A 26,821-nucleotide genomic window follows, 5' to 3' on the forward strand; every position below is an offset into this window, starting at 1 on the left:
GAAGGAGCAGCAATTACAAAGGCCCTGAGCCCAGAACCAGCTTATCATGTTCCAAGAGCAAAATGAATGTTAATTACTGTTAATGACCTTAGGGATATATTTGGGAGTATAAAGGTTTATGAGCCAAAGACTCTGTCCCAAAGAAGCTCTAAGCAAAAAGATCACAATATAGTGGCAGAACATTTGTAGTGACAGAAGTTCTCACAAAAGAAAGAGGTACTAAAAAGGAGGCATAATTAATTTTCTGAGGTGTATTTCAGAGAAGGGTTCACATGGGAGGAAATATAAAAGCAAGATTTGGAAATATCAATAGCATTGACAACACAGGCAGAAGGGTTGTGCTAGGAAAAACAACATACAGGGAACTGAGTACAAAGGGCTGCAGGCTGTTTCTTACAGTGAACACAAAACAGAAGAAAAGAGTTCCCTGGTAGCTCAGTGGGTTATGACCTGGCATGACAATGCGACACTGCTGTGCTACCATCACTGTTGTAGCTCCAGTTCAATCCCTGGCCCGGGAACTTCCACATACCACAGAAGTGGCCAAAATAAATAAATAAAACAAGAAAGTGAGGCTCAAGGGGACAGATGCCAAGCCATGAAAAGACACTCACAGTTTGTGCATGATCGAAATGCTCTAAGGAAGGAATCACGGGAGTTGATTTGTGTTTTAGATGGATCGCTATACCCTGTCTCTCTCTAAAAAATATTTGTGGGAGAATAAATTTGAGGCAGTGGAAAAGATAGAAGGATAGTGACAGCGGGCTCAGTAAGAGCTAAGAAATCTGAGAGGTTTGCAAGAGTTAATCAAAGGGGTAGGGGTTGATTGTTCACCGTGGAATCACCAATAACTTTTCAGTAACTGGCTCCTATCACGCACGCATTATCTGTAGAACGAATAATAACTGAATGGTGGCTGAGGACAGCAGCATGACATCTGACGAACAGAAGACATGAGCCCCCAAACTCTTCCATTAATAGAGAATGTAAGCCTCGTTTAAGGTGTGTTGCTTTACTCCTCACAACCGTATGAGGTAAATCTTATTTTCACTTTGCAGAAAAGAAAAACCCGAGGCTCAGAAACAGCAAGGTTGTACTATGCCTGAGGTACTAGAATTGGAAGTTAAAGCTCAAAAAGTCTGAGAGCCAGCCAAGTGCGCATGCTTAGTAATTACCTGCTACTGCTTAGCCTAGAGGCTCAAAGAATGAAATGAATTATGTAAACCGTAAACAGAGAAAGAGCCAAGAAAAATTTGTAATTGAACAACGGCCTAAATGCGGGGCTCCAAAACGTTCCTGCCAGCCGGTCCCTGGAAGATCACAACTACCCATCACAACAGCCTCAGGCCAAGCTTCCCGCGCCCTGAGGAGAGCCGGTGGGCGGAGCTCGGGTCCGCAGAGGCGGCTGGCGCAGCCGCAGTGCAGCTCGTGAGCGCCTCCGCCTGGACCCGGAAAGGGAGGAGGGGCGAGCCGAGGAGGACGGCGCTGACCGACGCAGGCGCACCTGTCTATTCCGAGGCTGCGTGCCTTGACACTCGGAGGGAAGGTCTTGACGTCATTTCCTTCCGTAAGCCCCGAATGCTTCCGGGTTGTAGTCATTTTGTGCCCGTATCTGGTTGATTTCTGGACGGTTGCTGCGGTGACCGCTCCCCACCCCCAACTTTGCTGCTGTCTCGCGCATCTCCCTCCCTCCCCCCACCCCCGACCCTGCTCGGGTTCCCTCCAGGCCTTCTGCCCCTGGTCGCTCGGGCTCGCCGCGCTGTCACCCGCTGCTGTCGTCGGGAGGTGGGTGAGGTGACGCAGAAAGCCCCGTTCAGCCCTCCTACCTACCCACTTACCATCTCCGCGCGGCCAGCCGTTCCCCTGCACCTTCCGCCATTTTCCCGTCTGCGAGGGTGGTCCGATCGCGCTTTTGGTCTAGGGCCCCTGCGTGCGGGTGACCAGGCGGGTGACCAGGCGGGTGACCAGGGCTGGTGAGGGAGCGTGTCTCGGGGGGTGTGGATGGGAGAAATTCATGGTGACGGATGTGTGTAGGTGTTGCGGGTGGGAGACGCAGTGGGTGGGGGATGGAATGCGGAGTCAATGGTCGTAATTCAGGTTTTTTCTTCGGGGTAAAGGGATTAAAATGAAGGCGTCTAAAGGGCCCTTTTCAGCCCTGGCAGTCTCTTTGTAGGTAGGATCCTGTTAACGAGAAAGAAGCGGTTTTCATTTTTTTCTTTTACTGTTGTTTTAAAATATAAGTAGTTCATTAAGCAACCTCCATCAATCCCTGAGTTCATTTGCCCTTTCCGTTTTTTTGTTTTTTTGTTAACAAAACAAAACATGCTTTATTTAGTTCTTTTATCCTTGGCCAAGGGATTGGCATGTAGTAGGCCCCCTGTTTTGATTTACTGCGTAAGTGGAAGGGCCCAGTAGCTATGGTCGTCTGACGTTTCCGTTTTCATTTAAATTGTTTTTAAGATGGGAGTAATCATGATCCTACCTGAACATTCTGTAACGCACGTAACTCTTTAATCTCTTGGTCGCTTAAGTCCGAAGGCATCGGTTAAAAAAATAGTGTTCTTGAAATACTATGAATTTTTTTTTTTAATCGAAAACCTAGGGAGGAAAGTTTACAGGATGCAGAATATGCTGTTAGCTTCATACCACAGGGAGAAAAATGTGACGTCGTTCTTATTTCGAGGTTTTTTTTTTTTTTTTTTTTTGGAGTACTGCTCTGTGGAAGAAGTTGTATGTTTCCTGATGATTATTTTATTTTTAAAAATGAAAGCCCAGAAATGACTTGGGGTTTTTCCTCTGTTTTGGAGAATTATCCTAATCATTGGGCATATATTTCTGAGAGGATCCAAACATAGGATCATGTGAAATAAACCAGCCTCTGGAGGGAAAATATGTTTTTTTAAAACATTGATAAATTTTTGTTTCTTAACTTGATGTAATCAATTGGTAAACACTAAAAAGCATCTATTCTGCATGATAATGTGAGAAAAAGGAATGTATATGTGCACGTGTGACTGGGTTACCTTGCTGTACAGTAGAAAATGGAACTCTGTAAACCAGCTATATGGAAAAGAAAATAAAAATCGTTGAGTAAAAAGACATTACAACTTAAAAGCATCTATTCTTTTTAAAGCACCTAATGAATAGTCAGTTCTAAAATAGTTAATGAATAAATAAAGTACTTAATAGTCTGACTTTTTATTTAGGTACTTGCTAAGTCAAGTACTTCAGAGGTAATGTTTAGTAAATATTCATTGATTTGTTGCCACGTGGACTAGTAATTTTTCTGTGCTTTGTGTTGATTAACTTTGGCCAATCTCAGTTGTTTCTAATACTTAACGTAAATGTTTTTGATGCAGGAAAGATGAGTGGGAGGGCTGAGTTTCGAGAGCCGAATGCAGAAGTTCCAAGACCAATTCCCCGTAACTATCATTTAAGTATTTATAATTAGAAGCGCTTTCTATCTAGTGACATTTTCACTGCCTTGAATAGCTGTAGCCACTGGTCTGGCTTCATGGGTGTGACCTGTGCGGTCACACCCACCCGCCCTTGGTTTAATGCTCTACTCTTGCCATCTTTACATCCTGAATGATTTGAAAATAAATAGATTCTTAATAGTTTGAACAAAGGGTCCCAAATTTTAATTTGCACTGGACCCAGCCCATTTTGTAACCAGTCCTGACTATAGCCAGGGAATACCACAGATTTTATGTTCCAAGTCAAAGTTTGTTAAAAGTTTATAAGCCACTTGTTCATTATTTCATTTATGAACATAAAATTATGAACATAATGAATATTTAGATACTAATGTAATTTTTTAGATTCAATTTTTCCCTGGGTATTTTAATGTTTGCTGATTTTCTTTGGTAAAAAGACATAGGGGCTGATTACATTCCAACTGAGGAAGAAAGAAGAGTCTTTGCAGAATGCAATGATGAAAGCTTCTGGTTCAGATGTAAGTTAAATTTTCTTTTTCTTTTTTTTTTTTTTTTTCCTTTTTTCTTTTTAGGGCCACACCCAAGGCATGTGGAGGTTCCCAGGCTAAGGGTCTAATTGGAGCTACATCTGCAACCCATACCACAGCTCAGGCAACTCCGGATCCTTAACCCACTGAGCGAGGCTAGGGATCAAACCCACAACCTCATGGTTCCTAGTCAGATTTGTTTCCTCTGTGCCGCAACGGGAAATCCGTAAATTAAAATTTCTAATCAGCAAAATCTGACCTTTAGTACCTGAAATTATAATGACTTCATATAGGAAAAAAAGGGCAGAGTTTTTACAGTAGTGTGGTTATTGCTACAAGAGTTTGATTAAGAAAGATGATGAAGTATTTTTGTTGGTAATAGTAATAACATTTATTTAGTATACATGGATTATATAAAAACAGCTGAGGCAGTTCCCATTGTAGCTTAGCTGAAACGAATCTGATTAGTATCCAGAAAGATTTGGGTTCCATCCCTGGCCTCGCTCAGTGGGTTAAAGATCTGGTGTTGCCATGAGCTGTAGTGTAGGTCGCAGACGCGGCTCGGATCCCAAGTTGCTGTGGCTGTGGTGTAGGCTGGCAGCTGCAGCTCTGTTTCAACTCCTAGGCTGGGAACTTCCATATGCTACAGCTGCGGCCATAAAAGCAAACAAACAAACAAAAAAACTGCTTAGTCTCTATTTTATCATTGTGAAATGTTATTAAACTACTACCTCTTGATTTCTGACAAGAGACCTTATATAAGATTTTATTTTAAAAGTACAGATAATGTTGAAAGCAATACAAAACATAATCTTCCTCTTGAACAGAACCCTGTCGTCGATTCCCTAGGTTACCGAAGTCCGATAAGGTAATTCTAACAAAAGAGCAGGATGGAATTATAAAAAGAGTGGAGGTGACAAGTAATTAAAGAGGATGTACATTTTCATCGGTCAGCCTGGTCTTTATGTGTACAGTAAGATACTGTGCTTAGAAGACATATTATGAGACATAGTCTTCGTCCTAAAGTAATTTTATAATGTATTTGGGACAAAGCTAACTTACAAAACTCTTAGAGAAAGATTAAGTGGGTAATAGCAATAGAAATTTTAAAAAGAGATAAATTGGTTGGAATTGATGTAGCTAAAAAAGGCTTTAGTAACCAAATGAGACCTAACAACTAATAGAGCTTTAAGTAAATGCAGAATAGTGGAGGAACATTTAGGTGAAAGCAATAGTGAGCAAAGGCAGAGTCTACAATAAGTTGATCTCTGCTGGAGCCTCAAGGCTGGACGATTGGAGTCTTTTGTTGGGGATAGAAAATGAACGCAATACCAAGGAGTAGGTTCTTGGGCTAAAGGGGTGATATGTAGAACTTTTAAAGGAGCATTAGTTAGCAGTGTGCAGGATGGGTTGGAAGGGTGAGAAGGTGTACAACTACTTGTGTCTGTGCCCAAATAATACACGTAATGAAAGAATCTACATAAAAGGGTGAGTTTAAGGTGTATTATATGTTACAGTAGTGCTCAATCTCTGGAATTGCTGAAAAGGTGTGTGAATTCATATTTGTTTCATGCATATTTTCTAGATTGTGTGACTATTTGATACATGTGTGCTACTGGTTTTCTAGGGAGATGGTATAGCAACTTAGAAGAGCATAAAGTCTGAGGCCTGACTGTCTGGATTCAAATTTACAGTACCATCACATTAGCTGTGAGACTTGGAAGAATTTCCTGATATGTCTGTGCCTCAGTTTCCTTATCTGTTAAATGGAGAAAATATTAACTATCTCATGGACTTGTTGAGATGAATTCAATTTAATTTATTATTATAAGTGTTAAGCTGTTAGTGTTATTGTGATTAATGGAACAAAATTTTCAATTTGAAAATTAGGAATTTAGAGAAACATTTTCCTAGTGTAAGAGGAATTTTAGAGAGCCTTGTGTTGAATATGATTGGAACCACGGTCAAAATACAAAATAGCATTTAGTCTGCAGTGTTACAGATTTGCTGAAAGAAACTTTATTTAGTAGACTCTGAAATGGGAGTCATGTAGTACAGTGGAAAAGGCCCCTGACATGGGAGTTAGGAGACTGGAATTTCCATCTAAGCTCTACCACAAACTAAGCATCTGTGTTACTTTGAGCAAATGACTTGTATTTTCTGGTATCAGTTTGCTATGATTAGGCTGAAGACTAGATAATCTCTGAAGTCTCTGAATTTTGCCTTGCTCTTTTTCTGTGACAGAATACATGAGTAGGAAGGAGACCTTAGTTCTAATCCGTTACTCTTTATTAGCATGAAAAGAAGTTAAGAGCTTTAGGCAAAGACATAGTGGTGAATGGCAGAACTAGTACTAGAATCTCCTTAACCGGAGTCTGCATTATACCATCTTGCCTTAAAAGGGGGGGGGTGGAGATGGGGGAAAAATACTATCCATTGTAGAGATAGCCAACTAATTCATTGCCTTTTATCCTTATATGATTCTTCAGCGCTTCATGTTGCAATCCTTGAACCAAGCTGAAGGAGAAAAATGATTACAAATTGATGCTGTAATTTAAAAGGATTATCCTTTGAAAAACCTTAAATAATAGTATTTGAAGGCATTCTAACAACCAACATTAGGTCATTTTTCCAGCAAAGGTAAAATCTTAGTAAGTGATAAAGCAAGTATTCAGTCCTTAGGGTTTCTACAGATCGTGTCTGGTGGCAAAGCTAATGCCCTATTCCAGAGTTGGAGATTTTAATCATGAAATACCTCTAATAATTCATGTGTCTTAATGACTTTGGTTCTTAAATTGCCCATGCGTAGTCTAGACCAGAGTTGAGCAAACTACAGCCCAACAGCCAAATCTCTCTGTATGGCTATGAGCTAAGCATTCTTTTTACATTTTTCAATAGTTGAAAAAATCAAAAGAAGAAAAATATTTGGTTCCACGTGGAATTTACAGGAAATCTCTATTTTTTCATCCGTAAGTGCATAAAGTTTTATTGGAACACAGCTGTTTTCATTTGTTTACATATTGTCTCAGTACTTTGACTTTAAAATGGCAGTTGAGTAGTTGGGACAAAGATTGTCTGGCGAGAGTTCCCATTGTAGCTCGGTGAAAACAAATCTGACTAATAATCATGAGGACTCAGGTTCGATCCCCGGTCTCACTCAGTGGGTTAAGCATCTGGTGATGCTGTGAGCTGTAGTATAGGTTGCAAATGTGGCTCGGATCCCTCGTTGCTGTGGTATAGGCCAGCAGCTGCAGCTCCAATTCGACCCCTAGCCTGGGAGCTTCGATATGCCATGAGTGTGGCCCTAAAAAAGAAAAAAACAAAATACAAAAAAAAAAAAAAACTGTGGCCCATAAAACCTAAAATATTTAGCACATGGCTCTTTGTTCAGTATTTCCCAACCCTTGTCTGGAACTGCACTGTCCAATGTGGCAGCCACATGTAGCTATTTCAATTTAAAATAATTTACAGCAAAAAGAATACAAAGGAAAATCAGCAAAGGGAAAGAAGTGTGGGTGAAATCAGGAGGAGACCAGGCACAAGTCCTCTCCTGGTGGAGTCAACACACAAAGAATATGCTAAATTCCTCCAGTTGCATATTGTAGTAACACAGGTGAAATGTTATCTCCCAGGGAATCTCTTTCAAGGCTTAGCACCCACGGTAAAATTTCGGGGTCTGGTCACGTAGGCACCCTCAGCCGAGCAAGTAACAAAACCCCCTACTCCCAAAAGAAAAGGAGGTGTTCAGTTTGAACTGCATTTATACAAGCAGTTTGGGCATAGTGAGACACTTATTATTCAGATAAAGTTTTATATCAGTTTACTAGGAAAATTCCCAGATATAAGCTAAGGACCACCCTTGAAAGCAGGCCTTTATAAGGAAAGCAGTCTCAGAGCTGCTGTTTTAAATCTTTCCTGCACACTACCTAACCGGAAAACATAGAGTACTCATTGACAAAGAAAATTCTGTTGAACAGTGTGTGTGTGTGTGTGTGTGTAGAAGATTGATTTCTTGAATTCAAGCCCCTTTGAGATTATGACAACTTTGAATTTTTCACTCTGGGTTAGTATGCATGTGTGTATTATATATTTTCATTTAGTTTTATGTAATTCACTGGTTTAGAAGAGCATTTGTATTTAAGATACATGCTGTCTTATTCTTGCCTCAATCACCATATGATTTGGGGCAAGTAATACATCGGTGTTTTGGTTCAGTCAGTGTAATACAGAACTTAAAAACTTGAGATCTTGTGTCACATGGAATTCATTGGACTATGGAACCTGCCACTGAAGTAGCTGTATGACTTTGAGCAAATTACTCGCTATCTCTAAGCTTCAATTTCCTTATCTTTAAAAGCATTGCAGTAGTAATAATACCAACGTTAAAGGGATGTGGTAAAAAGTAAATGTGATAATGTACCTAAGGTACTTAGAATGGTGCATGAAATTTAGTAATTACTCAGTGGTGGTTCTTGTTATTTGTGATAAGCTTCTCGTTTATCTTATCACTGATTTTTTTCCCCTTTACCTAACTGTGTTGTTTTAAGTGGTAATATTGGATGGCTTTTTTAGAGCCTAAATCTGGTGTTTTAAAAGTTATATTGTTTAATCATTTGTCATATTTTCTTAAATTTAAAAAGCTTTTTGGGAGTTACCATTGTAGCGCAGCGGAAATGAATCCGACTAGGAACCATGAGGTTTCGGGTTTGATCCCTGGCCTCACTTAGTGGGTTAATGATCTGGCTTTGCCATGAGCTGTGGTGTAGGTCGCAGATGTGGCTGGCGTCTTGAGTTGCTGTGGCCGTGGTCTAGGCCAGAGGCTGAAGCTCCAGTTCCACCCCTAGCCTAGGAAACTCCATATGCTGCGGGTGTGGCCCTAAAAAGACAAAAAGACCGAAAATAAATAACAAGCTTGTTATATTTCCCTGAGTGTATACAGTACAGCTTTTCAAAATGGAAAAAAAAAAATCTCTTTTGAAGTTTAATTTTGCAACATACTGCCTAACGGTTTTACTGATATACATGAATCTATCTTAACGAACTTAGGCGAAGTCTTTTCCTTTTGTTGATGTTGACAAGTTCTTTTTCCCCCTATAGCTGTACCTTTGGCTGCAACAAGTATGTTGATTACTCAAGGATTGATTAGTAAAGGTAAATATTTTAAACTTTGAATTTGTTTAGCACTTCTGTTATCATTTTTTTTTTGTGTTACTGATCTTTAGATGAAGGACATATGGTAATGTGTCATATTAAACATTATTACTGATAACTTTATACAACATCAAAAGAGTTTTATTTTCAAGGACCACTGACTCGAAGTAACACTTGAGAATTTGATGCACTCCTGCACTGTAGCAACATTAACATTGCAAGAGCAAGAAAGCTAGTGGCGGTTTACAGGAAAGCAGAGAGAAAAACCTGGTCTACGGGTCTAGGTAGACTGTCTACATCACTGTCACCTAGGAGCAAATTCATGGGCCCCATCCCAGACCTACTGAATCAGAGTCTTTGAGTTAGAGTTCCAGGTGATTCTTATGTACCCATTTAAAGATCAGGACTGTTCCTGGAGTTTCCATCATGGTACATCGGAAATGCATCTGACTAGTATCCATGAGGATGTGGGTTCAATCTCTGGCCTTGATCAGTGGGTCATGGATCTGGCATTGCCATGAGCTGTGATATAGCTAGCAGACATGGCTCGGAGCCCCTGTGGTTGTGGCTGTGTTTTAGATGGGCAGTTGCAGCTCTGATTCAACCCTTAGCCTGGGAACTTCTGTATGCCTCAGGCTTGGCCCTAAAAAGCAAAAAAAAAAAAAAAAAAAAAAAGATCAAGAGCTCCCAGAGTTGCACAGTGGATTAAGGATCCAGTATTGTCACTACTGTGGTACAGGTCACTGCTGTGGCATGGGTTTGATCCCTGGCCTGGAAATTTCCACCTGTGGTGGGCACAGCCAAAAAAAAAAAAAAAAGAGAAGGAAGAATATCTCAGAAATATTTCAGGAGAGAGGAACTTGGCTATAAGCATGACTCTTGGGAGGGATGGTCAGGAGACTGACATGGCTAGAGTGGCAAAATCATGCAAGGAGGAGTGAAAAACTTACAGCTAAGGTAGAACCAGGAGAAATGGAATTTTGAAAAGGTTACAAAGAGCTTTGGGGCTTGGGTACAGTAGGAGTCTCTGACAGCTTGAAGTTAAGGCAGAAGCGGTTCAGATTGGGAGGGTTAGACTGCACCTACTCACTTTAACCTCATATCTTCAACAATAAAAATCACACCAGTGCTGGGGTTTTTGTTTCTTTTTTGTTTTTTTTTTTTTATTTTTATTTTTTTTAATTTTTTTTTTTGCTTGGCTTGGGAATGCCTTGCTCCTACACATAGCTAATTATAACTGAAGCAGACAAATTCACTTCTTCTAGTTGCACGTACCTCCTAATAGGACTGTTGTCACATAGTTAGAGTGAATCCTACTGAGAGTATCTTGACCTTAGTGGTAAATTATGCCTCTGTAACTTCAATTCCAAAAGTCATGCCATGAGGAACAACAGTGTTCAACGTCTTTCTCTGTAATTCTTCGTAATAACTGACCCTGGAGCCTTTCAGTGGAATGTAGTAATCCGTTCTTTAGAAAGGATAAGCCGTTGAAGAAAATGATTTAACCTGCTATGTGGAATAATATTTTCTCTTTAAAGTTTAGTTGATGTACGATGTTGCTGTCATTTCTGTTGTACAACAAGGTGATTCAGTGATACATATATATACACACATCTATTCTCTTTCAGATTCTTTCCCACATAGATTTATCGTGGAGCGTTGGGCAGAGTGCCCTGTGCTATACGGCAGGTCCCCATTGGCCATCATTCCATAGGCCTCAGCGTACATATATGCCAACCCAAACCCCAGTCCATCTCCTCCCCTCACCATGGAATAATATTTTCTATTGAGCATGTCACATGTCATCTTCCTACTTTTGTCAGAGTTGTTTTACTGTTGGGGCTTTGATACTTTGAGTGAAAAATACAGGAAAAAATTTAAGTGATATGTCACTCATATACCTATTTCCCAGAATTAAGGGCTTTTATTATTGTGGAGATTGAATTGAGGTCTTATTTTTCAGGAGTGGGGTAGTCTAATTTAAAAGTCAATCTTGGAGTTCCCGTGGTGGCTCAGTGGTTAATGAACCCGACTAGCATCCATGAGGACTCGGGTTCAATCCCTGGCCTTGTTCAGTGGGTGAAGGATCTGGTGTTCCCGTGAACTGTGGTTGTGTGGCTCTGGCATAGGCGTATGGCTATAGCTTCAATTCGACCCCTAGCATGGGAACCTCCATGTGCTGCCGGTGCAGCCCTAAAAGACAAATAAATAAATAAATAAATAAATAAATAAATAAATAAATAAATGTCAATCTCAGGAGGTTCACTGGTGGCTCAGCAGGTTAAGGATGTGGTGTGGCTTCAAGTCAGTCCCTGGCCAATGTCAAAAAAATGGGAGAGGCTTTAGAAGAGGAATTCAGAATCCAAGGCATTTTACATTTAATCAAAGTGCCTAACATTCGTGTATGCTTTTATTGTCTTAGCTGCTCCCTCTCATCTTATTTCAGTCAAAACATAAACATGCTTGGATCTTTCTAACTTGAGAACATAAAAAATAAAAATCTTTTGTTATATTCCTTTGCATCTGCTTCCGGCTGTTTTGCATTTGAAGCCAGACTTCATGAATGAGCACTTCACTTTTTATTTTGTTTACTGCACTGCAGTCTATGTCATCGATTATGTGTATATTCTGAAATATACTAAAACTGTTATAGCACAACCTCTTTGTTGCTTAAATTTGGTGGACGGTTTTTGTTCTTGACTGTTAAACAACTTTAACCAGTCCTTCTTTAAACAGTCTCTTTCCTTGGCTGTCATTGTAGGACATTCTTCTGGTTTTTCTCCTGTCTCAGGCAACTTCTCCATCTTTTCATACTTGTTTTTGGGTGTCTGATATGTACTATACACTGTGTTTAGGATGTCATACTAAAAGATGAAAACTCATGACTTCTTGGTACTTAACATTCTTATGTGGGTTTTCTTCCTCCGCTTGTGTTGTTCTTCAGAGTTTTACTTTGAGTTTTTAGTCTGTATGCCATCCAGCAATAATGTGGGCATTTGTTGCACTAAATCCTCACGATTATCTCTAGCCTAGGTAACTGCACCAGAACTATATTTTGCATCTCTCCACACGATGGCCCTCCTGTAGCCTTCTCCTTTTGAGCTCAAGTTCAATCCCAAACTGAATTCGTTTCTCCAAAAAATCAGTTCCTCCATTTTCCCTCTGTCTGAATGGTATCACTCTCGATCTAGGAATCTAAGGTATTATTTTTCACTTCTCTCCCTTACCTGCTTTGTCCAACACATGTCCATTCTATAGTCTAGCTCTTAAACTGTCTCCCTCCATCTGCACTTGGAATGAAATCCATGAACCATTTGTTGCCAAGAGTAATTACATTAGCTCTAACAAGTGTATTTGCTCCTTGCCTTTAGAATATGGGCTGTCTCTGGCACCTGACAGAGAGCATAGACACTCAAAGACTGGCATGCCTCATTTTATTGCACTTCACGGGGGTTTTTTGTTTTCGTTTGTTTAAACTTTTTCATTATATTTGTTATAGTGATCGGGGATCTTTGATGTTACTGTTGCAAAAAGATTACAGCTTACTGAAGGCTCAGTTGATGGTTAGCATTTTTAAGCAAGAAAGTGTTTTTTAATTAAGGTATGTACATTGTTTTTTAGACATAATACAATTGCACATTTAATAGGCTACAATATAGTATGAACAAATTTTATATGCCCTGGGAAACCAAAAAAATTCATGTCATTTGCTTTATTGCAATATTTGCTTTATTCTGGTGGCTTAGAGCTGTAGCTGCAATGTCTCTCAGATTATGCCTGTGTTTGAGTAGGTGAAGAGCAAAACTATCACACTGTATTATTCTGTTTGTCTTCTTTCACTCCCTAGACTGTAAAACTGAGGGTAAAGAAGTGTCTTGTTTACTGTTACATTCCTACCTCTTAGCATGTAGTGCCCATATGTTGTAACTATTCTATTTGGTGACAGAATAAAGGAACAACTTTTTCTATAAAAATGTACATATTGTTATCATCCTCCCTTTCTTCATTATCTCAGTTGTATAAATGAAGGAACTGAGGCTCACAGCATCAATCAGTTGTTTGGTTTTATATTTTATAGAAAAATTAAATCATACAGTTATATATACATGATACAATCTTTTGTGTTCCTTCTTTGAACATTGTAAGATCCATCCAGTTGTATGCTGGAACTGGCTTGTACCAGCTCAGGAGAGCTTATTGTTAAAATTTCAGGAACTTGGCAAGCCAATATTTAAACCATTGGTAACTTGAAACTGGTCATGGTGCGAGTATTTACACTGTAGAAATCAACTAGCATTACAAATCAGGGCTTTTTATTTGGAAAGCTGGTTTACCAGCACATCACTGAATTCATCCACATTGTTGTATGTAGTTAAATTATATATCATCATTACATATTGTTCTCTGCTGTGTGACTATGTCATGGTGTTGTAGAATGATTATTGTGTAGTTTCCAGTTTTGATGTTACAGATAGTTCTGCAATAAATATGCTACCTCTTGGTAGACCTTTGCTGAGCCATAGTTTTAGTAGATACTGCCAAACTTCCCAAACTGTTTAGACCAATTTACATTCCTACCAGTTTTTTAATAGAGTTCTCTTTGTGTCACATTATCACCAACACTTGCCATTTTTGGTGTTTTCGGAATCTTAGCCATTGTGGTGAATGAGCAGTGATAGTGATTGCATTGTGGTTTTAATTTGCATCTCCCTGATGGCTAATGAAATTGAAGACCTTTTTTGTTTATCCCCCTTTTGAATATATTCACTTTTGTAAACTATCTGTCAAAGTCTGTTATCCATATTTCCATTGGATTGCCTTCTTTTCCTAAATGTTTTGTTAGATGTATTGCAATTATTTTTTTCCTACAGCTATGGCTTTGCTTAGCTGTGGATCCTAATAAGAGTCGAATTCATCAGATCTGTCCTTATGATAAGGGCTTTTTGTGGTCTTTTGAAGATCTTTGTCTATTACAAAGACATGAAGAATCTCTTATGCTTTCTTCTATGAGTTTTATCTTTCATACATGAATATTCAAGTCATCTGGAATTGTTTTTGAATAGTGTATGAAGTAGGATCAAGGTATTTTTCCCCACACTCGGATATGAGGTTGACCCAGCACTCTATCTTGAAGACTATTCTTTGTTCACTGCAGTGTTGCCTCTGTCATAAATCAAATAACTGTATGTGTGGGTCTGTTTCTGGACTTCCTTCTGATTTTGATCAATTATCTGTTCTTATACTTACACTGTCTTAATTACAATAGCTTTATTATAGATCTTGGTATTTGGTGGCAGTCAGTTCTTCAGTTAGATTGTTCTTCATATCACCTTGGTTTTTCTTGACCATCTGTGTTTCCACATGAATTTTAGGATAAGCTTTTCAATTTAGGGGAAAGCTTTGTTTTAATTGGGATTGCTTTGAATTTATGGATGAGTTTATGGAGAATTGACATTTTTTCAATATTTAATCTTTCAGTTTATAAACATGGTGTGTTTCTCCATTTACTTAGCTTTCATTTCCCTCAGTAAATTTTATAGTTTTCAAGATCCTTCATATAGTTCATTAAATTAATTCCTGGCTCTTTGATGTTTTTTTGGTGCTATAACAGTATCTTTTAAAAAATGGTGGATTTTTTTTGTTTGTTCCTGGTATATAGAAATGTGAATTTTTGTTTTTGTTTATTAACCTTTTATCAAGTGATCTTGGTAAATTCACTTATTCTAATAGAGTAGTCTTGATTTCTTTATATTTCTCTTGATGTTGAACTCCCTTTTAAATAGCTTTAGACTTCTTTGGTGTTATAAAAAGAGCTAGTATCAGGAAATATTTAGAGATAGTCTGTACTGACTGTTCTTTATATCTTTGGGTTGCTCAAAGCTGCTGAGAGATAAATCTTACTTTATACTGCATTGCGAAACTTATCACTGCTTTCATCTCACATTGGAAAAGATCAGATAATGACTAGCAGAAGCAGTTTCTTTGCATTTTTTACTATAATTTCTGTGCCTTTTTTTGATATACTCTTAGCATAAACTTGGTATTAAGGTTATTCTTTTAATTAAAAAAAATCTTAATTATGTAAATGTAAAGGTGTTACTCAGGAATATTTACTGTTTTATCTCTAGGAATCCTTTCAAGTCATCCCAGATATGGTTCTATACCTAAACTTATATGTAAGTATGAACAATACTAGTTCTTTTAGTTTTTTTACATAAGTAAAATAACTAGCTTTTATCAAATGTTTTGTCTTACTAATGATAGTTATTTGGTTATTTGCTTTGACAAATCACTTTAAACTTTTCATTAAATGGACTACTTGGGGAGTTCCTGCTGTGGTGCAGTGGGCTTATTAGGATTCGGCATTGCCACAGCTGTGGCATAGGTCACAGATGTGGCCCGGATTCGATCCCTGGCCTGAGAGCTTCCAATATGCTTCAAGTATGGAGAAAAAAATAAAAATAAAGACTACTTGGGCATTTTATTGTTAGTATTAAATATCATGAGTTGGGAGTTCTCTGGTTGCCTAGTGGTTAGGATTTGGTGCTTTCATCACTGTGGCCCAGGTTTAATCCCTGGTGTGAACTGAGATCCCACATCAAGTCTCTGCATGCCATGGCCAAATACAATAAAGTAAAATCATGAGTTACTTGAAAGAGGCATTTTTTCCTCTTTTTATAATGTAATGGAACTATTCTAAATATTTTTGTAAAGTTAGGGACTATTTGAACATAAGTTCTCCTGATCTGTCTATGAGGAAAGAAAATTATCCAGCCGTCTGAGTAGTCAAAGTAAAATATATTTTATAATTAAGATTAGTTTTGGAGTTCCCGTCATGCTCAGTGGTTAACAGACCCGACTAGTATCCATGAGGACTCAGGTTCACTCCCTGGCCTTGCTCAGTGGGTTAAGGATCTGTTGTTGCCATGAGCTGTGGTATAGGTCAAGGATGCAGCTCGGATCTGGTGTTGCTGTGGCTGTGGTGTAGGCCATCAGCTGTAGCTCCGATTGGACTTCTAGCCTGTGCACCTTCATAGGCTGCAGGTGATACAGCCCTAAAAAAAAAAAAAAAAAATTAAGCCTAATTTTTAAAAAATCTCTTTCATTTATATAACTTATTTACATTTATAAGCATAGATTCTTGTGGTTAATAGAAAAGATACTAAATTGCCCTGAGAAACAGTACCTGAGGCTTTTTAAGAGTCTTTTCAGGGTAATAACCTCTCTTTTTTTTTGTATCAGAAGCAGATACAAGATGCAACTATAGCCACATTTAGGTGGCATTCATAATTCATTATTTTAAGGGATTGTTTCACCTGATTTAAAAAACAATCTTTTGAAATTAGCTTGCAAATGGTAGGATTCCTGTGACTAGTCTAGAAGTGTGGGGTTTTTTTTGTTTTTTGGTCTTTTTTGTCTTTTTGTCTTTTCTGGGGCCATACCCACGGCATATGGAGGTTCCCAGGCTAGAGGTTCTGTCAGAGCTACAGCTGCTGGTGTACACCACAGCCACAGGATCTAATCGGAGTTATTGCTGCCGGCTTCCGCCAGAGCCAGAGCAATGCCAGATCCGAGCTACATCTGCGACCTGCATCACAGCTCGCAGCAACACAGGATCCTTAACCCACTGAGTGAGGCCAGGGATTGAACCTGAAACCTCATGGTTCCTAGTCAGATTCATTAACCACTGGGCCATGACGGGAACTCCTAGAACTGTGTTGTTTTGATTCCTCATTCCATTATACTGTTACCACATCTTTCCTACTTATATTAATGAAGTAATTAGTAAAGTAGAATTATAGCAGCTTTATTTTAGCTGATTTAATTTTGTAAAAATGAATTTATATGCACCAAATCTTTGTGACCTCTGAATGTGATTTAATGTGTTACTTTTACCATTATTTCAGGAAATCTGTTTTTCCACACCAAAGACATTTAGAACCACATTTTTTAAAATGTTCTTTTAGAAAAGATTTTTGTTGAAAGAGGCACATTGCGTTTTACACTTTTTGTTTATTTTTACAAATAAGTTGCTTGCATCATGGGATACTTTGCTGGAAAGCTTTCTTATGTGAAAACTTGCCAAGAGAAGTTTAAGAATCTTGAGAATTCCCCTCTTGGAGAAGCTTTACGATCAGGACAGGCACGACGATCTTCACCAACTGGGTAGGCCATTCAGATCTTTATTAAAGGTTTTTCATTTTAGCTAAAAATTCATAATTAGATATCACCATAATTCAGAGCATGAAACATGCCTTACTGAAGGCCCATTGGAAACTTGCCATTTTTATGCAAACTAATGCTAATTTTGTTTTTTAAAAGTAGAACAAGATTTGTTTACTTTTGTTTTAAACATAAAGTTGCATGCTATTGGGAGTGCATGTCCCAGAATGAGAGATTTTAATTTAGCAAACACGTATGGTTTCTATGCTTTGGATTTTTAAAAAAATTCCCAAATATTATCAATCCCATCTTTTAACAGATTTCAACTTTTTAATCCTTCCGTTGTTTAAAATTGTAGGGAAATTGTGTAAGTATAGATAAATGAATCTCTTTTGATAGGTAGATAAATACCAAGGTAATTAAGTAGATTTGGTAGGTAAATTGTCCTGTCATAACAGACAGGCAATATAAACTCCACGAGAGTATTACCTATATCTCTCCTTTAGCAAAATAGTCTTTATATGGACTGCTAACTGTGGAAGTAAATTTAAAGATATTAAAATGATCTCTGAAGCCTATTAATTAGAAAATTAGATACACATTTTCTCTCTTTGTTGAGAGTGACGGTTTTTAAGTTGTCTCAGTGGCTCAGAACATATTTTAAATGTTTTTGTGGTAGAAAGAAACAGACTTCATTTTACTCTTTTAAATAACCGTTAAAATTACAAGATTCCTTTAGAAAATAAGATAGTTTTCATTTCTTAACACTTTTTAAAATAAGATACAGGCAATAACCCATGTTTCTTATATGATTTTCTTTTATAGGCACTATTCTCAAAAGTCAAGATATGACTCAAACGTGAGTGGTCATTCATCTTTTGCGACATCCCCAGCAGCAGACAACATAGAAAAAGAGATGCTTCCTCATTATGAGCCGATTCCATTCAGTGCTTCTATGAACGAATCTGCTCCCACTGGTATTACTGACCATATTGCCCAAGGTAGAAACTTCTCTTGAAATGAATTTCAGCATTTTATGGTCCAACGTATGTATAAACTTTATTTGATGACCTTTTCTGCTGGATATCACTTGTACGTTCCACCATCAGCCTAAATTCAGCATGTTGTTCATTTGTTCATTTGAATTCATTCTTCCTTCTTTCAGCATTTTTTGAGGTCCAGTAGGTGTCTGGTATTTCTGCTAGGTATGGAAGTAAAGGTGGATGAGACCTGGTTCTTCTCTCTGAGAAGCTTTCAGTTGGCTAGAAGATTTAGAAATATAAGAATAATTAATATGTCACATTAATTGAAAATAACCAAGTTTAGTGAAATAACAAAGAAGAAATGATAAATGGTCCTTAGGGAGGCTTTAAAAAGGTCACATTTGTTAGGATAGTCTTAAATACCATCTTTATTTCTTTGTAATGTGAGAAAAATAATAATTACCTGCCTTATAGAACTGTTGTCAAGTGAGAAAATCCATGTGAAAGTGCTTTGTGAAGTTTGTCTAAATAGTAGCTTTGAAGATCGTGTAATGTAAGTGAAACATCAATTTTGGATTAAGGCCTGGATTTGAATCATAATTGACATTTGCTAGCTGTGTGACTTTAGGCAAGTAAATGTAATTTTTTAAAATCATTTTAGGGGCACACCTACAGCATATGGAGGTTCCTAGGCTAGGGGTCCAGTTGGAGCTGTAGCTGCTGGCCTACACCACAGCCACGCCAGATCCAAGCTGAGTCTGCGACCTACATCACAGCTCATGGCAACTCGGGATCCTTAACCCAGTGAAGCCAGAGATCAAACCTGTGTCCTCTTGAATACTAGTCAGATTCATTTCCTATGAGCCATGATGGGAACTTCCAAGTAAATGTAATTTGTGGCCCCTTCAGTTTCTTGATCTCTTGAATGGAGATATTAGTAACTCCGTTAAAGAACTTTTGGAATGAGATGAAATAATCAGAGGTAATGCCTGGAAAGTAACAGACCTTAACATGTGTTAGCTAGTTGCTTCTTCCCTCCCTCCCTTCCTCCCTTCCTTCTGTTTAATTTTCAGTGAAAGATGAGTTAGAAACAGAAAGAACAAGTTTGTAATTCCCTGTCTAAAATCCTAAAATCCAAAATGCTTTTTAAAAAGCTCAGGTTTAGAGTTTTCATTGTGGCGCAACAGAAACGAATCCGACTAGGAACCATTAGGTTGCATGTTCCATCCCTGGCCTCACTCAGTGAGTTAAAGTTCCGGCATTGCCATGAGCTGTGGTGTAGGTCAAAGATGCAGCTTGGATCTGGCATTGCTGTGGCTGTGGTGAAGACCTGCAGCTGTAGCTCTGATTCGACCCCTACCCTGGGAACCTCCACATACTGCTAGTGTGGCTCTAAAAAGGGGGGAAAAAAAAGAGGGAAGGAGGTAGGCAGCAGATTAGGAGAGAATGGTTAAAGTCATTATTTATCTCTGAAGTCATCTGTCCTTGTCCTTCACTGAATCTCCCATTTTCCCAGTCTCTGAAGTTCAAATCCATTCTGCTTCTCTTCTAGCCATGCACTAACTCTTCCTTTGCAATGTCTTGCATCTTTCTTTGCATTTGCATTAGAAAATTTCACTCCATGTTACATGATTTCTTTGCCAGATAAAAACAGACTACAGTTTGGTATCTGCCTACAGACTACAGTAAGGCCCAAATTTTAATAAATTTCAAGGCCTCCACCACAGCCAGCCAGCCAGCCATGCTCTGGTGTCCTAACCCCTCCCCAAGTCAAGATTGCCACTCTTTGCTCCCCACATGGGCCCAGAGTGGCCTCCTTTGATTTGCCCCAGCTGCAGTCCGCTTTTAGTAGGACATCTCTCCTTTTAAGTCCCATTTGTCCTCTGCTTTCTCTTATCAGGAATGGAGAGTTGTTATATTTGTTATGAGACTTAATATAGATCATTTATTACAGTTAGATTTAAATCCAGCTCTTTTACATTTTCCTGTTCCTTCCAGCTCTTTACAGTAAATGATGCTCTCTACACAATGCAGAAATTTTCATTTGGCTTTTATAAGTGGAAATAATTCTTAATTTTCTGTCTGATTCAGGTTTTCATTACTCGTCACAGAATTTTAGAACAATGACTGTTTTTATTTTCAGTAAGAACAAATATTAGACCTGGAAGGAACTTCAGTGATAGATCATTTAGTTCAAACTTCTATATTTCACAGTTGAGAAAACCAAGAGTCAGAGAAGCTTAGTGATTTGCCCAAGGACATTCATTAAATGTCAACAGAGTGGGAATGAGAACCTGGAGTTCCTAACTGCTAATGTAGTATGTACACTGTCTACTTCAGAATTTAAGAGCTATCATTCAATAATTGCTTATTGCTAATGGAATGCAGAGTGCTTTTTAACCCAATGTAAAGTTATAGTATCTTTCTTTGTATTCTTTTTAGCAAGAAATACTTGGTTTTCAACCGTGGTATATGACAGTAGAACCAAGTAGAAATGTAAATCCTTTGTGCTTTGTATCACTGCAGGTATACTTTGTAGCAACATAAAAGATTGTAGTTGAAAACATTCAGTGTATAGTTACGTTACTTTGAAAATTGTGATTGTTCACTGGGACCTTACCATTGAGTTCCAAAACAGTAATGTAAAATTTTTTTAAAAAATTATTTTAATTAATATAGTTATATTATTAAAATATGCCTGATTTCTATGTCTCATTAGAAACCTCTGAAAAATATTACTTTTGGAGTGGTTTGTAAAACTGTATAAGTTAAGTAGTTCACTGAATGTTATGTTAGCATTAGTTAATTGCTTTAAAAATGTTTATATGGCCTTTCTTGCTGACTGTATGTTTAATAAACTATGTTCAGTATTTGGTCCTGTCAACCAGTACTAAGTATAACCATTTTCTTATTTTTATATTAGTGTTTGACCCTTTGATAATACATATTCATACTTTGATTTTCTTGGGGGAATAAATGCTGGTTCCCCAGGGCAAAAGTTGCCACTTCCTTCTGCATCAGTATTGCTTCCATTAGACCTACTGGAAATGATGCTTAAATTGAGTAAAAGCTGTGTTTTATACTTTTCACTTGCTACTTTTTAGGTATTTTTTGCTTAATTTGTTTAGGTGAATTTTGCTTAAATTTAATAGCTGCAGTTGTTTGTATATGTAGACTCTGATAAAGGAACATTTAACTATGGAAATAATGCTAAATAAAATCTGCACTATGTCAAGTTTTGTTCACTTGTCACTGGTAAAATATATTTCTCTTCATTTATAAAACTGTATGAATAATTTTCCAGTTTAAAACACTAGCATTTTAATGAGTGAATTGTGCTAGTATCGATTATATTCATTCTTCTGGCCATGGGTCAGTGTAAGACTTTTTTTATGTCGATTTTAAATTTTAGAAACAAAAGCTTGAAAGTATAAGAGAAAGTAGATTTTAGTTTTATAATTATCTTGGGGGAAAATACAGTACATTTAAAATGCTGATAATAATTTGATCTTTCATTTTACTTTATTCTTTTTTTTTTTTTTTTGTAAGTAAGGAGCATTATAAAATTTAGTTGCTTTTGGATTTATTCTTTTATCATCATTTATTAACTGTTTGTTCTTTTAGGACCTGATCCCAACATTGAAGAAAGTCCTAAAAGAAAAAATGTTACATATGAGGAATTAAGGAATAAGAACAGAGAGTCATATGAAGTTACTTTAACACATAAGACTGACCCCTCAGTCAGGCCTATGCAGGAAAGAATGCCAAAAAAAGAAGGTATGATAGTCTAGTCTGAATCACTTTACTCTTTAGGCTTGGAAACTGTAGCATTAGTTAAAAACTTTAACTGTACTAACATGTGATTTAATGCCTCAAGCAATTAACCAAGATAACATTTTTTAAAAAAGAATAACTACTTAAAACTATTATCAGTTCTTCCTTTTTAAAGTGTTCCAAAGGCCATTTTGCATTAGAAAATAATGAAGTCCAAATAGTAGTATAACTTAAGACAGTAAGACTAGTTTTATTACAGTGTAGAATACTAACATTTGACTGTTTTCCCTTATGAGAAGATGCTACCTTGGGAGTTGATACCATTTTTTAAACGATGCATCTATTACATAAAACCAGATCTGGTGACCTAGGGTTGATAATTGGTGTGTAATGCCACTTTCAGCAGAACCATAAAATCATGATTATAAAATGATTTTCTTTAATTCCTCTGAAATTGAGATAGAGTTATATGCCTTACAAACCAGCTTTTAGGGCATTGCCAAAAAAGGAGTTTGATCTTTTCTTCTTTGTTTGACCTGCAGCATATGGAAGTTCCAGGGCAGGGATCAAATCCGAGCTGCATCTGCGAAGCTGCAGTAATGCTGGATTGGATCCTTAACCCACTGTGCCACAGTGGGAACGCTTGACCTTTTTTTTTTTTAAGAGTACTTTTACTCTATAACTAATAATAGATTTTAAAATCATGGTTTCTTTTAAGTCTTTTTGGAACAGCTTTACCCAAAGTAAATTTTCTGACACAGAAGTTTATCTCTAATAGGAGAGGCTATTTTGAATTGAGGTTTGAGCTGTTTCAGTATAGAATTTTATTACGTCTTAATTTTAAAACTGAGGAATTTTAGAGGATGTATCATTGTTTCCAGGTTTTCTATTTACTATTTTAAAAATCAAAGGAAGGAATAGGTTCTTGGTCCCAACTTGAGAGTGTCGGTATGCCACAGAAAATACAAAAATACATAAAAAAATCTTTAGTGTTTCTATTACGATCATTCTTTTATTATTTCTATTTGTTAATGGCTGTTTCATTTAGAATTCTGTTTTATAGCAGTGATCTTTCATATTGATGTAAAAAAATCTAGCTTTAAAATAGATTTGTAATCAACAATACTTTTTAATGTTCGTCATAAAAAATTTAACGTAAACCTTATGCATTCAGTGGTTATCACGCTGTAATATGTAAAAACTTACTAGTACTTCGTTTTGCTAATTAATTTGCAGTTTTAGATTGTAAGCTCCATGAGGGCAGACAGTAGTAGTTCTTCATTTTTGTAATCTTTTCAACTGTACTTCTGCATGGCGTAATACCATGATTGGATATGTCAGAAATGGTGTGTTTTGCCTGGGCCCTCTATAGTAATAGTAATATAGGTTAAGAAACGGAAATACGGTAGAGGTGTGGCATTGCTGGATTTGGACATTTTGTGGTTTGGTTGTGAACAGTCTTAAGTTCTCTTATGTGACACAGTAATGTGAAAGAATTTTTTTCTTTGTAAAAGAAAGCTGATTCTGTATGTGTGTGCTTTTATATACTTTAAATAAAAAGAAACAGTTTGATTTTTTCTAGAATGTTCTAGAATCTAGACAGAAATTTGACAATACAGTATACATTCACTGTATTGAAGTGTCACTTAAAGTTTTCAGCTTTAGTTTATGTGGATTATATTTATTGGTATTTATCTAATTAGAAATTAAATGGCAAAATTTTAAACATATTAAGCAAGAGGAAAAGGCAAAATATGAAGGGAAAGGGTATATAATATCCTGGTATAGTAACAAAGTAGTTTTGACTTAGAGACTCAGTGAGAGAGTCTTGGGCAAGTGATCCCTAGTACTACTTTGATAACTGCTTCTTTATGTTGTTATGAATACATGGGTCTTCTGAATAATTGTAACTCACAGATGAAGGCTGTATAGGAGAGGTTAAAAAGTAAAGAGTAGAAAAGACAAAGCATATTTCAAAATATAATTTCATAGAAAATGCAAGAATATTGGAAAGCATTTCCTTCTTGTACTGCTATTACAGTTCATGGGAGAGAAGATTAAATTACAATCTGAAGACTTGATCATTTCTATTACTGTATTTTTTGTGAAAAAATTCAAATGTTTTTATTATTACTGTTTTTTGGGTTTTTTTGTTTTGTTTTGTTTTGTTTTCATTTGCTGGCAACTTTTTTGTATGTACTATAATGTATACTACGCTTACTTAAGTAGTGTGGTAAAACTGTAAAGGCACCCAGGCTTTGGGCGTAAATAGACTTGTGTTCAAATTCTGTGTGTTTTATGAGGCTTGTACCTTGGGCAAGTTACTAATCTGTTTTCCTTAGAATGGGGTTTGTGTTAACTTTATAGGGTTGTCATGCAGATCAAATGTTTATGTAAAGGTCTTGATTACAGCGCATTAGTATTTATGTCCAGCCTCCAGTTCACAGAAGTCGAGCCAGCCCCTTTTTATACTTTGCCTCTCATGTACATTTAATCAAATGAGAGAGAAACATAAGTTTATAAACATAAATCATAATAGCAAACATAAAATAGAGCCTTTTACTTATTCCAATTTGGAGTCATCAATTATTTGTACTTTTTTTCCTAGTCAAAGTAAACAAATATGGAGATACTTGGGATGAGTGAAAAATTGCATCATTTGGACCTACGGAAGGAGTTTGAATATCCAGCTTCATCTGGGTGATCATGAACATCTGCATGCTTTGAGCTCAGCAGCAGTCTTCATAAACACATTTAAACCTAGAACCTGGGGTTTTGTGGTTTGGCTTATTAAAAAATAATGTTTCGAAAATACAGACTTTAATGTTAATATTGTGTGAATGTATTCATTTTGGGAAACAAATGATTGAAATAACACCATGATTGTACAGTTAGTGAAATTGTTTTAAGTTATAGGACAAGGCTACTCTGTTATAAAACTATCAAGAGAGTGTAATACTCTGGAATCACCTTATATGGAAATAAATATGCTACCTGCATGTTGAATTGGGGTGGGAGGGGGGAAGCAAGCGTTAAACTTTACATCAGAAATTATTAAAAAGCCTTTCTCTGGTGTTTGCTGTATTCTCTTAATGTCTGTGGTAAATAAAATATAAAGGTACATGCATCTTTATTGATTTTCTGGTTTTCTTGTTTGCAGTCCATTTAAGTACAATTATAACTGAGTAGTGTTTTGGAGGGATAGGAAATAAAGTCATCTGACCATTTAATAATATGATGAATGTAACTGATGTAAATAATCCAACATATAATGAATAGCTCAATGTCTTAAAAAAGCATTGTTTGAAAAATTTGCATATTCCAGGGGAATAAAAATTTGGTAAACTTTACCCACTAGTGACCTAATATTTGTTTCTGGTTCGGGTGAATGGAAAATGAAATTGTGGTCTCATCTAAATTACACTTATTTGTGTTTATTTCTACCACAAACCTAGTGTTTGATTAGCTACTGCTGCAGCTTCTTCCCAGACTTTGTGGGAAGTAACAATCACTGTTGGTTTTTTATGCATCAGGAAAGATTCAAGAGAGTGATTTTTGAAACTGCAGAATGCCTTTCCAGACTCATAAAACATAGGTTTTGTCTATGTCTTGGCAAAGAAAGGATTCAGCAAGAGGCAGAGTGACAGGTAAGGAAAGAGTGTGTCAGTACACAACACTTGTGAGATGCAGGTGGGCAGGCAAGAAAGGGCTGCCCTGATAACTTAATGGGCTGCGTTTTTATAATCCAAGGAAAAGTGTGAGGGGGAGAAGTCCCCCTTCCTTAATCCTCCGGTCTTTCATCATTAACTCCTGCATGTTGGGCAGGGGAGTCTGACCCTATACAGTTCAGCCAGGATGTTACACTATTCAGACCAGCAGAAGGATGGTAACTGTTAAAATAGGTAGATCTCAGGTGTTGGTATGTCACCTTTCCCCTACATTTCTGCTCTCAGGTTGTGGTTTTATAATGTACAGCGTTCATGGTAGGCGTCCAAATCTTTGTTAGCGGAAGGATGGTCTTGAAGGATTTATTATAAAATACAAACCTCAAATAGTAGTTTGGGGAATTCCATTCCTGGCTCAGTGGTTAACAAACCCGACTAGGATCCATGAGGATGTAGCTTTGATCCCTGGCCTTGCTCAGTGGCTTAAGGATCCCGCATTGTTGTGGCTTTGGCATGGGCTGGCAGCTGTAGCTCCAATTTGACCCTTAGCCTGGGAATTGCCCGAGGGTGCAGACCTGAAAAGCAAAAAAAAAAAGTTTGGATTATTAAAGAGATTCATCTCTAGATGTGGGTGGGGCAAGAAAGAGGGCCGGGAATGGGAAAGTGATAAAACAAGAGGGACCTGAGAGAGAAAAGTTAATGATGGTAGGGAAAGAAATAGCAAAAAAGGATCTCCCTGAATGAGATTTTGAAAGTCAGGGCTGTCCCCACAGACCTTATGACTTGGAAGCCCCAAAATGGCTTCATTCACTGATTCCACAGATATTTTTCAGTACCTATAATACGGAAGGCAATACGATAGAAGAAACAAACACATTCATACATAAGATAGTCCCTGCTGTCAAAGAGGTAAATGAACTGAAAGATACGTAAGACACAAAACAAACAATGCCCCTTTAGAATTCAGAAGCAGATTGTAGTAAGGAACCCACTCTTATCTCTCCTTGTATGCAGGCTTTTTGTCATGTGATTGTGCATTTCCTTCCCACTGTGAGTGGGTACATGGAACCATCTCTTGACCTTGGGCCAGACTATATGAGGCAGAATGTGAGGCAGAAATG

At 37.4% G+C, this 26,821-nt stretch overlaps 2 protein-coding genes across 13 annotated transcripts in view; one reads left to right on the forward strand and one right to left on the reverse strand.

The window, feature by feature from the left end:
- The window catches only part of FRYL (FRY like transcription coactivator), a 350,059-nt gene extending 348,091 nt beyond the window's left edge, over positions 1-1,968 (reverse strand). The window contains exon 1 of the mRNA XM_021101186.1: positions 1,839-1,968. The gene's annotated coding sequence lies outside the window, so the exon portion shown is untranslated. The remainder of the gene's footprint in view (positions 1-1,838) is intronic.
- On the forward strand, positions 1,545-25,385 carry OCIAD1 (OCIA domain containing 1). 12 transcript variants are annotated; one of them, XM_021101189.1, is made up of 9 exons: positions 1,546-1,567; positions 3,360-3,422; positions 3,875-3,955; positions 9,062-9,115; positions 15,244-15,291; positions 17,146-17,281; positions 18,104-18,279; positions 21,886-22,038; positions 24,644-25,385. In XM_021101189.1, the coding sequence occupies exons 2-9, from the start codon at positions 3,365-3,367 to the stop codon at positions 24,679-24,681; spliced, it is 744 nt and encodes a 247-aa protein (XP_020956848.1). In that variant the 5' UTR covers positions 1,546-1,567; positions 3,360-3,364; the 3' UTR covers positions 24,682-25,385. The 12 variants fall into 12 exon arrangements, 11 of the variants coding, with proteins under 11 accessions (XP_020956850.1, XP_020956849.1, XP_020956848.1 ...); XM_021101192.1 differs by having other exon boundaries at positions 1,559-1,785; XR_002346628.1 differs by lacking the exon at positions 1,546-1,567 and adding an exon at positions 1,586-1,785 and having other exon boundaries at positions 17,023-17,281.

This window comes from Sus scrofa, chromosome 8 (genome assembly GCF_000003025.6).
Source record: "Sus scrofa isolate TJ Tabasco breed Duroc chromosome 8, Sscrofa11.1, whole genome shotgun sequence".
Classification (NCBI taxonomy): Eukaryota; Metazoa; Chordata; class Mammalia; order Artiodactyla; family Suidae; genus Sus; species Sus scrofa.

What these genes read in the sequence shown, in the direction of transcription:
- OCIAD1 (XM_021101189.1), top strand. Translation starts at nt 3,365, where the DNA reads ATGAGTGGGAGGGCTGAGTTTCGAGAGCCGAATGCAGAAGTTCCAAGA. An exon ending in TGAAAGCTTCTGGTTCAGAT is followed by an intron (nt 3,956 to 9,061) that starts GTAAGTTAAATT and finishes TTCCCCCTATAG; the next exon opens with CTGTACCTTTGGCTGCAACA. An exon ending in TTCTATACCTAAACTTATAT is followed by an intron (nt 15,292 to 17,145) that starts GTAAGTATGAAC and finishes TTTACAAATAAG; the next exon opens with TTGCTTGCATCATGGGATAC.